This window comes from Giraffa tippelskirchi, chromosome 7, assembly GCF_054371585.1.
Source record: "Giraffa tippelskirchi isolate mGirTip1 chromosome 7, T2T-mGirTip1v1.2.pri, whole genome shotgun sequence".
In the NCBI taxonomy this organism is placed as follows: domain Eukaryota; kingdom Metazoa; phylum Chordata; class Mammalia; order Artiodactyla; family Giraffidae; genus Giraffa; species Giraffa tippelskirchi.
In genome coordinates, this window is record NC_137281.1 from 110,125,964 (window position 1) to 110,139,627 (window position 13,664).

The 13,664-nt window shown below is 39.5% G+C and overlaps 1 protein-coding gene across 4 annotated transcripts in view; it reads left to right on the top strand.

Annotated features, from left to right (window-relative positions):
- Positions 1 to 114: 114 nt before the first annotated feature.
- VPS13C (vacuolar protein sorting 13 homolog C) overlaps positions 115 to 13,664 on the top strand; it is a 173,226-nt gene continuing 159,676 nt past the window's right edge. For all 4 annotated transcript variants that reach the window (XM_081507564.1, XM_081507565.1, XM_081507566.1 and 1 more), the window contains exons 1-2: positions 115 to 287; positions 13,445 to 13,488. In XM_081507564.1, the coding sequence (XP_081363690.1) occupies positions 188 to 287; positions 13,445 to 13,488 (144 nt within the window). In that variant the 5' untranslated portion in view covers positions 115 to 187. The remainder of the gene's footprint in view (positions 288 to 13,444; positions 13,489 to 13,664) is intronic.

Sequence of the window (13,664 nt, forward strand, 5' to 3'; positions counted from 1 at the left end):
AGCTCCGGGCGGCGGCGGGAGCAGCAGCAACAACAGGAGCCGCGGTGGCGGCTGTGGCGCGCCTGCGCACAGCCCGATCACGCGCGGTGCAGCGCGGCGCGGGGGCGGGCCGGCGCCCGGGTGGGGGGCTGTCATTCGCAGCGCCGGTCGGTTCCGGCTCCTCCCTCTCCTGTGCCTGGGCCCCACCATGGTGCTGGAGTCGGTGGTCGCGGACCTGCTGAACCGCTTCCTGGGGGACTATGTGGAGAACCTGAACAAGTCCCAGCTGAAGCTGGGGATCTGGGGCGGTAAGCGAGAGGGCGCGGCCGCGGGTTGCTGGGGGATGCAGACGCTGGCCGAGGGGCCCCAGCCGCAGGCTGCTCCCCTCCCGGCTCCAGCCCGGGCCGAGTTCCTTTTGCCGTCTGAGGCTCCGCCTCCGGGGAGGGCGCTCGGTGGGGCCCCCTCCCTGGGCCGCAGGTGCGGGGCGTGGGGAGGCCTGTGCCCGCCTCCACCGCCACGGGGTCCTGGGTGCTCGCAGGGGCTGGAGGCGCGGTTGGATCGCGCCCGCTTGGCGGAGAGTCCCAGCTTTCGTGTCCGAGTCCGAAATACCTGATCGGTCCCACCTGCCCACCTTGGGGGACCTCAGCCTGCCTTCGGCCTGGCCCTTTCGACTCCACAGGACCCTCCCTGTTCTCACTCCAGGTGGAGCGAGGCTGGCTGCGTGGTCACACACGCCCAAAGTGGCATCAAGGAAAGAGAAACAGGAAATTGTGTTTCGCAGTTATCTTTTCTGGCAGTTGATAGCTATCAGGAACTGGCTTTTCTCTAAAGGGTTTGGGAAACGATTGGCAAGTAGGGGAATATCATTAGGAAAGGCTCGTCGGTAGAAATTCTTAACTTATAATACTCTCAGCTACTGAGAAAGTGACTGCTTCTCTTAGGTTTGATTTTCCTCTTAATAAAAAGAGGAGTTTCAATTTTGTTTTGGAGCAACAGAGAGCAATTCAAGCCACGACCTACATCACCATTAATTAGGTGCTGCTTGGTTGCACGCTGAAGAATTGACACCAACGCTTCTATCCTAGAGGTTGTGTATAGAAGTAGACTGTCGTGTGCTTCTCCATCTTCAAAAAGCTTATTTGCACCATTTACCTGAAAAGCTCTGGGGACACTGGGGATACTTCCTCACTCTGCAGAAGAGTTTTGGGAATTTTGTCAGCTTTGAAGGGAAATCTAAAGTAGTACTCAAATGGATGTTCAGTTCAGTTCAGTCGCTCAGTCATGTCCGACTCTTAACCACCCCGTGGACTGCAGCACGTCAGGCCTCCCTGCCCATCAACCAACTCCTGGAGTTTACTCAAACTCATGTCCATTGAGTCGGTGATGCCAAATGGATGTAACTGCTTTTAATTCAGTCAGCAAGTCGTTATAGCTGTCCTATAGTGTAGCCACTATAAGAACACTTGCAGTGTAGTTAGTGCAAAATAAGTTGTGCTAGATGTATAAAGTACACAGCAAGTTTTGAAAATACTCAGTAGGAGAAAGTGTAATATCTCAGCAGTTTTTTATATTTGATCAAGTGGTGAAATAATATTTGAATATATTGGGTTAAATAAAATATACCATTAGAATTTACTCCATTTCTTTTCGAGCTTCCTTGGTCGCTCAGATGGTAAACCGTCCTATGATGTGGGAGACCCAGGTTCCATCCCTGGGTGGGAAAGATTCCTTGGAGAAAGGAATGGCTACCTACTCCAGTATTCTTGCCTGGAGAACCCCATGGACAGAGGAGCCTTGCAGGTTACAGTCCATAGAGTCACACAGAGTTGGACAAAACTGAAGTGACTTGGTACTCGTGCATTATGCCCATGGCCAGCATCAATTTTATAATAGGCCCTGGGCAAATAAACCCATTTCTTTTAGGAAATGCCCCCGATGGAAGTCCATTCAGGTTTATCAGACCACAGCTAAACTTGTATAAAGTTTTGCTGCCTTTTGTTTTTGTGCTAAGCATAAAGAAAGCAATAAGTCACAAGCTTTTACAACTGTTGCTCAAATATTTTGTTTATAATGCTGATTCTCTCATTGCAATAGGCAAAAATGTGAGTTGGTGATTTCTGTTCTTTGAATAAATTTATCTTACACTTTTTATAGTAAACAAATGAGATTATTATTAAGAAAACAGCTGATATTTATGACATCTTTGACATTGACAAGCTTTATAAAGAATTTAAAATTTTATATAGTAATTACTTGAAAACTGTTTGGTTTAGCAGATAAGGTTTATGAGTCACAGAGTTTGACCTTTTCAGCTTTTTTTCTTAAATTTTCATATGTTGAGAAAGGGAATAATTCCATCTGCAAACATTTTGCACAGCTGATCTAGTATTCTTTCCAAACAAGGGATAAATTGATACTTCTTTGACTAATCTATGGCGATGTTTTTCAACCAGGAATGACTTTGCTTCCAAGAGAATATTTGCATATCTGAGACACTTTTGATTGGCACGCTGTGGGGACATGTGTGCTTTTGGTTTTTCCTGGGTGAACCCCTAAAGACTGTTATATTCTACAATGCTCAGGACAGCTCCCCAGAGCAAAAAGTTTTTGTTGTTGTTTAGTCACTAAGTCATGTCCGACACTTTGTGACTCCGTGGACTGTAGTACTCAGCCCAAAATGTTGGTTGAGAAACCTAGTCTAAGGGGAATTTTGAGATTGTATTTTGCATTTATAGTAGATCTTCTGGTGCTGCATAGGTTGTAGTAGGAAGTTAAAAGGTACTTAGAGGAATTATATGCTTCATGAAATGTTTAACTTAAGAAAGAAACAGAAGTTTTAAGAAGTGACTCGGTATCATGTCAGTAAAAATGCATAATCTTTGCTTGGATGGTATCAGGAAGGAGTTTTAGAAATCAAAATGGTGTGTTGATATAATTTGAAAAATTTGCTGTGCATATATTCATACATATATAGGCATTCCCAATGAAATCCACAATAAACAACAAATTAGAGTGAGAAGGATGGGGAGAATCATTGGAAGATCTAGAATCTGAAATTTATTGTGAATATTGCCTTAAATTGCAACACACACACACAAAAAAGCTTTGTCATTTCCTTCTGTTGTTATTCTTAGAAAGATTTTTTTTTTTTAAATGCCAAGCAGTTCCTCTGTATTTTTAAAAGTGATTTACACATAATGATTTTTTAAAAATTCTTGCTGTGGTAGAAAAATGAAAAATTATTTACTAGCTGTGGGATATAGGGAAACATTTTAATTCTTTAAGCCTTAGTTTCCTTATCTCCCTTTTAAAATGGGGAAATAACACTGTGTTTGTAAGGTAAATCATGTGAAAAGTCTTTGTAGTTACAATTGTTAAATTGTTAATACTGATAGTAATGGTGATGATACACAAACCTAGCCGAGTGATGGAAACCAGCCTGCTTGTTTTATTTTATAGGAATACCTTGAGAAATATTGAGAGTTTGGTTCCAGACCACTGCAATAAAGTGAATATCAAAATAAAGCAAGTTACATGAACTTTCTGGTTTTCTAGTGCTTATTAAAGTTAATGTTTGGAACATACATTAGTAGGCTTTCAAGTGTACAATAGCATTATGTCAAAAAAGGTACATACTTAATTTAAAATACTTAATTGTTAAAAAATGCTACCCATTATCTGAGCCTTCAGTGAGTCATGATCTTTCTGCAGTAGGTACATCAAAAATCATTGATCACTAGAGCAAATATAATAATAATGAAAAATTTGATATATTGCAAGAATTACCAAAATGTGACACAGAGACATGAAGTGAGTAAATACTGTTGGAAAAATGGCACCGATAGGCTTGCTTGACAGGGTTGCCACAAACCTTCAATTTGTAAAAAATTTGTAAAAAATAGTATTTGTGACGCTCAGTAAAGTGAAGTGCAGTAAAATGAGCTATGCCTTTATATTCATAAGTATGTTACCTCTAAGGTTTTCACATTCTTCAGTGTAATAATTTTGTGTAGAGCTAATACCACATTTCCAAAGATTGTTCTTAAAAGAAAAAAAACTATTTGCATTTGAGTTTACACTTACAGTACTTATACTACCTGCCAGGTATTTTGTAAGTCAGATTTTCAAAGGTTCAGAAAAGTGCCTGGTGGGCATGTTGCTGCCTATGCAGGTGGGAAGGTTTATCTAGATTTTTGTTCCCCATAAACTGGTACCAGGAGATAAGTTGCACAGCCTTTAGCTATTTGAGGTGAGTCCAGGATTTAATTGTTTTAAGAGTAACGTATTTGAAAAGGTATGTTGAAACACCAGATCTTTTGCAATTTGGTTTAAGCAGTATTGTGGCAATGTAGAACATTTTTCAGTTTGATTTTTCAAGGTGACTGGCCATGAAAAGGCATCAGAAAATCTCCATTCAGAATTTTGCTGCTCTCGCTTCCATTTGATAGGTAGAATATACATAGTGGCTGTGAAGAGTTGGAAGCAGGAGGTGGCTGTGGTGACCTGCTGGCCACCAGTAGGAGTAGGAGCCAGGTGGAGTGCCCTCAGAGTTTGTAACTCTGCAAACCAGGCCAAGCCTGTGATGATCACTCTATTGTCCTTCACTCCACCCTTGACACTTTCTCATCAGCTGCCAGATGTTCTTGGAGCTGAGCAGCATAAGGGAGGAGGAAACCTGGGATCTAATTACATGTCCAGTACTGCCTGGTTCATTGATTTTTAGCAAGTCACTGCCCAGTGACTACTAGCTTCTTATCTATAAATGAGAAGGCGAGGCAAGGTCGTTTCTTCTGGCTTTGAACTTTTGTGACTTGAATAAGGCCAGATCCATGTCTGCTCCTTTATTAAGTACTGCCACTTGCTCTGCATTCGTGGTAAGAAATGACAGTCAAATCATGTTTACCTTTTTGTTCTTCACTCGCTACTGGTGAGCAGAGTCGCAGTCATAAAGTATGACAGGAAGACTGAAGTTCCAGCGTCAGGCTGATATTTGCAAATTCAAATCTATATATTACATTGTCTTAACAGGTAGCTGAAGGGCAGCTTGAAAAAATAGGCCTCTTTGCTTCTTTCTAGTCTTAATCCATAAAACATAGCAATATCTAAGTATTTCTAAGCCTGTTGAATTTTTTTTGTTTCTCTCCTCCCAGCCAACACTTAACCTAGTGAAAGCCACACTTCTCATTAGCTTCTCCTGTCACATGTAAACAAGAAAAAAGTTCAATATCGTAACATACTTAGGCATTTAAATATCATTATTTAAAACAATGCTTTAAAATTTTATTAAAAACAAGTTTCCACAAATTTGAACTGTATGATGAGTTAAAACTTCACCCCTTTCTACAAATAGAGCTGAAAGTTGGTACTTGGGTAACCATTCTGCGAAGGGGCTCTGCCACACTACTTACTCTTATGAGAGCCCTGAAATGTATTTGAAAAGGAGAAAGTTCAGTGGTGACATGGCAGCTTTCCAACTTTCTTTCCTGTTTCTTTGAAACAGGAAGTGTTTCAATAGGGAAATGAAAGAGGGAGAGTCAGTTGTTTCTTCTTCCAGCTTCCCCTCCCAAGACCAAGTTACTGTGAACTCCTATTAAAAGGACTCTAGATGAGGTAATTTGGGTTAAATAGCTAGATTCAACTGAAATGGGTTGATATAATATTTTATTAAGTATTTTTACTAAAGCAATAGTTATCAAAATAATTTGATTTATTTTAGAAATGTTCATTCATTTACTTTAGCTTAGGGCTTCCCTGGTGGCTCAGATGGTAAAGAATCTACCTGCAACGCAGAAGACCCAGGTTTGATCCCTGGGTCGGGAAGATCTCCTGGAAAAAATGGCTACCCATTCCAGTATTCTTGCCTGGAGAATTCCATGGATAGAGGAGCCATGTGATCATAACGAGTTGGACACGAATGAGTGACTAACACTTTCACTTACTTTTGCTCACGCCCTTGGGAAGTGAATGTGTTTGAATATTTATATATACTTTTGAATAAATAATTGAGTGTTTATGTTAAAGATGAGCAAAGGAAATCTTAAATAAAAAGTGCATAGCACCACATATTCTTTTTTCACCATTTTATAATATGCAAAGCTAGTTTCATGGGTGAGGGCATTTTTGTTTACTGGTTGATTTTTTTGTTTTTAATCCCAGTTTTGTATTCGTCTGTGTGTTTTATATTAAGAACATTGACCAGGGAGTCGGGAGACATAGATTCTATTCTGAGCACTGCTGCTGTTGTTTAGTTGCTAAGTCATGTCCGACTCTTTGCCACCCCTTGGACTGCAGCCCGCCAGGCTCCTCTGTCCATGGTATTTCCCAGGCAAGAATATTGGAGTGGGTTGCCATTTCCTTTTCAGGGGATCTTCCCAACTCAGGGATCGAACCTGCAGTTCCTGCTTGGCAGGCATCTCCTGCATTGGTGGGCAGGTTCTTTACCACTGAGCCACCTGGGAAGCTACTATATATTAATTGTATAACCTTGCATAAACCACCTAGTCTTTTTAAAAGATTTCTTCATGTATAAAGTGAAAGCAGATTAGGTTTTAAGGTCTTCATGGTCCTAAAAAGTTCTAAATCATAACTTATGAATTTCTTTTGTTTTTGGAAAAATGTAGATTATACTAATGCATATATATGGAATTTGAAAGATGGTAACGATAACCCTATATGCGAGACAGAATAAGAGACACAGATGCATAGAACAATTTTATGGACTCTGAGGGAGAAGGTGAGGGTGGGATGTTCTGGGAGGATAGCATTGAAACATGTATATTACCATATGTGAAACAGAACACCATTCCATGTTCGATGCATGAGACAAGGGCTCAGGGCTGGGGCAATGGGATGACCCAGAGGGATGGGATGGGGAGGGAGGTGGGTGGGGGGTCCAGGAAGGGGAACACATGTAAACCCATGGCTGATTCATGTCAATGTATGGCAAAAACTATTACAATATTGTAAAGTAATTAGCCCCCAACTAAAATAAATAAATTTATAAAAAAAAATAAAAATAAAAAAAAAAAATAAAAAGTACCAAAATGACCCTTTGCAATGCTGTCTCCTGCTTCTGTGTTTTCCACAGAGACACATTTCTTTTTCTTAACATAAAGCTTGACTTTCCTTTCCTTTCTGGTTATGTCTTTGCTGGTAATACTGATTTTAGTTACTTTTTTTGGTTTTGGGTTTCTAAAGAAATTCTTTTAAAAAGCAAAAACCAAAAATGGCCCACCGGCTATCCAGGCCTCTCAATGCAGGGTCCAGTTCTTATATGGCATTTTTTTTTTTTTTCAAGAAAGATAGAATTATCATCAGATTCTCTAACCTATCTGTGCTCTTTGGGAGATAGTGTAGTGTTTTTAATACAGCATGGGGCATAAGGAGATTTGAGCCCTGGCTCCACCACTTACTATGTTCACATAGTGTTCTTAGGCCAATCATTTAACCTCTAAGCCCCAGTTTGTTTTTACATCCTGCCTCCTTTTACACCCGGGAGGCTGTGAGGATCAAGTAATGTAGTAGATCTGAGAGTGTTTTCTATCAATAATATAGAAAGATTTATGTTCTTAATGTAGTCATTTCTATTTCAGTACAAATGGCAACCCACTCCAGCGTTCTTGGCTGGGAAATCCCATGGACAGAGGAACCTGGTGGGCTACAGTCCATGGGGCTGCAAAGAGTCGGACACAACTGAGTGACTTAACACACCCAGAAGCATTCTAATTGAGTCAGTGTTTACTGAGTACCTTCTATGAGGAGAATCAATGAGTTTGAAATCAGATTGTGGATTTATATACCCGAATGTTAAGTGCCATAAGAAGAGTGTAGCGAAACTTCTGTGAAAGTTTGGATTATTTCTGACTGGAGGTATTTAACATCAGCACTGTATTTCTTACATTTATTTTGTAGGCCATTATGTGTTTTAAAAGCTGTTCTTGGACTGAGGTGGACTTGCTCCAAATTATATCAGTAGCATTTGATTTTTATTCACAAATGTACCAACTTTGTTATTTTCTATTATTTAGCAGTCATTTCTTTTTTTCTTGAAATTTTTGTGAACTGGCTCCAACTCTGCCTCCTTGGTTTTATTTGCTTATTTAATGGATTTGCTTTCATTTCCCTCTGCTGGTTCATTCATCAGTTCAGTTCAGTTCAGTCGCTCAGTTGTGTCCGACTCTTTGCGACCCCATGAACAGCAGCATGCCAGGCCTCCCTGTCCATCACCAACTCCCGGAGTCCACCCAAACCCATGCCCATTGAGTCGGTGATGCCATCCAACCATCTCATCCTCTGTTGTCCCCTTCTTCTCCTGCCTTCAATCTCTCCCAGCATCAGGGTCTTTTCCAATGAGTCAGCTCTTCACATCATGTGGCCAAAGTATTGGAGTTTCAGCTTCAACATCAGTCCTTCCAGTGAACACCCAGGACTGATCTCCTTTAGGATGGACTGGCTTTTTTCTCCTTGCAATCCAAGGGACTCTCAAGTCTTCTCCAACACCACAGTTCAAAAGCATCAATTCTTCAGCGCTCAGCTTTCTTTATAGTCCCAACTCTTACATCCATACATGACCACTGGAAAAACCATAGCCTTGACTAGACAGATCTTTGTTGGCAAAGTAATGTCTCTGCTTTTTAATTTGCTGTCTAGGTTGGTCATAACTTTCCTTCCAAGGAGTAAGCGTCTTTTAATTTCATGGCTGCAATCACCATCTGCAGTGATTTTGGAGCCCAGAAAAATAAAGTCAGCCACTGTTTCCACTGTTTCCCCATCTATCTGCCATGAAGTCGTGGGACCGGATGCTATGATCTTAGTTTTCTCAATGTTGAGCTTTAAGCCAACTTTTTCACTCTCTTCTTTCACTTTCATCAAGAGCCTTTTTAGTTCTTCTTCACTTTCTGCCATAAGGGTGGTGTCATCTGCATATCTGAGGTTACTGATGTTTCTCCTGGCAATCTTGATTCCAGCTTGTGCTTCCTCCAGCCCAGCATTTCTCATGATGTACTCTGCATGTAAGTTAAATAAGTAGGGTAACAATATACAGCCTTGACGTACTCCTTTTCCTGTTTGGAACCAGTCTGTTGTTCCATGTCCAGTTCTGACTTGCTTCCTGACCTGCATACAGATTTCTCAAGAGGCAGGTCAGGTTAAATTTTGATCGAGGCTTTACTCTTTTAAGATGCTTCTTTAAAATATCCTTCAAGATTAGCTTCAAAGCTAAACTTTCAAAAGTTTATATGTGACACTTTAGTCATGTGTGCTCATCCAGAATGTTTCTGTTTATTCATTACTTACTTTCATCTCTTTCATCATATAGTGCATCATATAGTGCATTGAGAGGACTGGGTAGCTGGTAGGCCATCATTTACTTTCATCATATAGGATCAAAATCAGAAACTTTGTCTTCTGAAGCCAGACTAACTGCTTGCTGTCGTCCTTCAGGTTTGGCAATCCATCATAGAAGGAAATCATTTCACAGACCCTCTTTTCTTGTTTCTCATCTTGGTCCCCTTAGAAATTTGTGGGATTAGAGACACTTGATTGTGGGATTGGCTTTAGTGCCTTCCTTGCTGGCAGAGTTAAGTTTATCCATCTCCAATTATTAGTCTTTCTTTCCTCCCCCTTTTTTTGGGGGGAGGAGTTGTTAAAGATTAGCACAAATATTTACCCATACTCTAGGTTTTCAGGAACTTCCTGTGACCTCTGTGTTCTTGGCCCTGGGTTATCTGATTATAGCTATTAAAGTTACTTGCATGTGTATAGAATTATATTATCTTGAATACACATGGAAAACTAAATCTTAACTTTTTCCTTAGTAGTCAGTTAAATATAAAGTGGCTGATATTTAAGAGGGCGTCTGCTTTCTGTATCAGCAGAAAAGCGTGCATTTTAGTGGAAGAGTACGCTGAGAGCACAGTGCCCACTTAGAGAAGGCTCTCATCTACCGGTTGAATGAATGAATGCACTTTCACCCCGGTGTTAATCAGAAATATGCTGCTGTTCCTCCCCTTTTCTTTGTGTTAGGAGTAGTGACTCCTCCTCCAGTGCAAATAGTTTATAGAATGTATCATTCTTATTATCATGGTTATGGTTACTGTTTGTTAAATAACGTTTACATTTTTTCCGGAGAGGAAGTATGCATTTGATTGCTAGACTCTTAAGTAGTAGAAATAGATCTTTTTTTTGTTTCTGTAGATAAATAGTAAATATCGGAGGAATTTATATAAAACTTATTAAGGTCATTTGACATTAGAGTTTACCTTGTTTCCCCATTTCGTATTGTAACTTAATAGTTTTAACATAAAAGTAATATGTTTATTGTAAAAACTAGAAAATGCTGAAGAACATGAATTAAAAAATCCTTAATTCTACCTCCTAGCAATAAACACTATTACCTTTTTCTAATCTGCCTTTCTAAATGTACTTGTTCAGCTCTGTTAGCCATATTAGTAGCTTTACTATTTCACATCTTAAATACCATCTATCACTTCATTAAAGAACCACAGTGCCACTGTGGTAGAAAGTGTGCTTTTTATGAGAGCACTTATGTTTTTACATATATTATGTTAGTGCCTTAACAATCGTTAGAAAATGCCTCATATCTACTGCAGGTTACTTGAGTGCATTCCTGGTGACTCTTGACCCTCTAGTTGAAAATCAAGGGGAAGAACAAGCAAAATTCATGAGCAAGTTTACAAGCCTCCCTAGAGGTCTTAGGTCTTGTTAAATTGGTGTGTACAGCTTCACATGTGCACTAGCTTCTGTGCACATCACTTCTTTTGACTTGAATAGAATTCCCAATTGTAATTCTTTGTAATTCGTCATCTGACAGAATTAAGTCCAAGAATATTCTCCCACTTTATGTAATTTTTATGCATATAATACTTTTTAAAGATTTTTTTTTCATAATTCTCAAACACATGTCAGTTTTCCATGACTACTATATTATTCATATGTTTGGTCAGTGATGACATCTTGTCAGTTCTAGCCCCAAAATAACTTTTTCATCTGTCTCTTCGACCGTGAAGTTATTGCCTACTTCAGGTTTTAATTTCTCTTCAGTATATTGTAGAAATTTTCCTCCTGTTATTATGCTGTAGTATTTTCTTCCCATTTGTGAGGCTTCTACCTGCTACTTTCCTTTTCTTGCAGCTTTTAAGTTTATTATAGAAAATTTACAATATGCATATATAAAGAAGATGAACTTTATTATATGGCAATAACAGGTGTGATTATTATGGTGTCTAGTGTTACAGTTGTTTGTTATCTATTTATATGTGCATATATATAATTTTAAATATATAGATCAATCTGGGCATTCTTTACCCTTATTTTAAACCTCACCGTTTTATGAGCGTGTTCCCATGTCTGTCTATATTATGTTGCTCTGTTATAGGTTATTATGATGTACGCTGTCTTCTTGGACTTGTAGTTCTTTAGGTCCTCCCTCCTACCTTCCCTCCCTCCCATCAGTCCTTTCTGCTTTTATAACCAATATTGCAGTATCTTTAGCTAAATTATTTGGACAGATCTGTTTCTTAGAACAATAGAATAATGGTTCTAGCTCAGATTTTCTCATCCCTGTTGTACACATTTCATCTCGCTCTCGTAACCAGTCTGAGCTTTTCATTCCGAAGACTCCTGGTTAGCTTAGCTCCTGCCAACGTTTCTGGCTTTATCTCCCATCCTCACATCCACCTGCAAAAAACCACATGTGCATTCCAAAATACATCTTACTCAGAGATGTCTCGGAGAAGGCAATGGCAACCCATTCCAGTACTCTTGCCTGGAAAATCCCATGGATAGAGGAGCCTGGTAGGCTGCAGTCCATGGGGTCGCGAACAGTTGGACAAGCCTGAGCGACTTCACTTTCACTTTTCACTTTCATGCATTGGAGAAGGAAATGGCAACCCACTCCAGTGTTCTTGCCTGGAGAATCCCAGGGACGGCGGAGCCTGATGGGCTGCTGTCTATGGGGTCACACAGAGTCGGACACGACTGAAGTGACTTAGCAGCAGCAGCAGCAGAGATGTCTGTTGCCTTCTTTTCTTGGTGGTGGTGGTTTAGTTGTTAAGCTGTGTCTGTCTGACTCATGTGGCCCTGTGGACTGTAGCCCACCAAGCTTCTCTGTCCATGGTATTTCCCAGGCAAGAATACTGGAGTGGATTGCTCTTTCCTACTCTGGGGGAATCTTCCTGACCCAGGAATCAAACCTGTGTCTCCTACATTGGCAGGCAGATTCTTTACCGCGGAGCCACCAGGGAAGCCCTTTGTTCTCTTTTCTTATCCACCCAGTAAATATTTCTTCAGTCTTCTAGCCTGAACTTTTGTGTCAAGTTCTTAATCTCCTTGGCAGAACTAGGTGGTTCCTCCCTTGCATCTTATGCACTATTCTATTGGGATGTCAATAGAATATTTCCCAAATTTTAGAAATTTGCTCTCCTCTGCTAGGGTGTGAACTTCTCACCATCAGGGTTGTTGTTCTCTCTCTTTCCAGGACCTGACTCGGAGTAGTTGCTTAATAAATTGAATAAATCTGAGATCTGGGGAAAAGTGAATCTCTTAACAGTGGCATAATAGAGTTGAATATACTTTTTAATTCTCTTTGGAATACCACTAGGAAGAAACTACTTGATTGAAAAATGTTTTGAGAGAGCATAGGAAGCATAGTATTTTTGGGGGAAAAAAAAAGAAATGTGTCATGAGTGATTAAGAAAATGCATGATTGAATAATTTATACTTGTATTTCATGTTGGAACTTGCATTTTGGTAACCTTTAGAGAATTTACGTGAAATGAAAACTTTTTTTTGGCTTATATTTTTATGTAAACAAGAATATTTACTTATTCTGTATGAACATATAGGTGCAGTGTTTAAAATTTGAGTCATGCAGTAGTGTCATTATGGCTTTCGTTTTATAACTTAATATCTGAATAAACTTTTAAAAAGTTAGACTAATGAGAGAATAGTAGAACCATAAACAATTACTGGGAAAGTAGAATGTTTAAAGACCAGCACTATATTCTTATAGAAATTATTCACTGACGCTATGATTAAGGAAAAGATCCTGGGTTACAGGATAATTGATCTGTTTTAGTAGTAACCTCTTTATTTCCTTCTTTTAAGATTTTGGCTTAATCATTCAAAATGATGGATATATAGATATTTTCAGTGCTAAAGTTCTTTAGTCTGAAAGGCATCAGTTTCTTTCTCATTGTCTAGTTAAATGTTAGCCAGTTTAAATATTTTATAATTTCTTTTGCATCGGGCTCACCTAAAGTATGCCATAACTAATACTTCTTGTCTATATAGAACAACTCTTTTGTGCCTTAGCTTCTTAAATTCTTGAAGTTTGCATTGCTTACTTCTTAGCATTTAGCATAGTGTTGGTATTGCATTAAGACAGGTTATACTAATACTAATTGGTGTATTAACTTTATATTTTTTGTCTTTTTTTTTTTTAAAGGTAATGTGGCCTTGGATAATCTACAGATAAAAGAAAATGCTCTGGTAAGTTGTTTTTTTTTTTTTATATAAACTATGTTGAAAGTAAAAATGTTAGTTGCTCAGTCCTGTCTGACTCTTTGCAACACCATGAACTGTAGCCCACCAGGCTCTTCTGTCTATGGAATTCTCTAGGCAAGAATACTGGAATGGGTAGCCATTCCCTTCTCCAGGGGATCTTC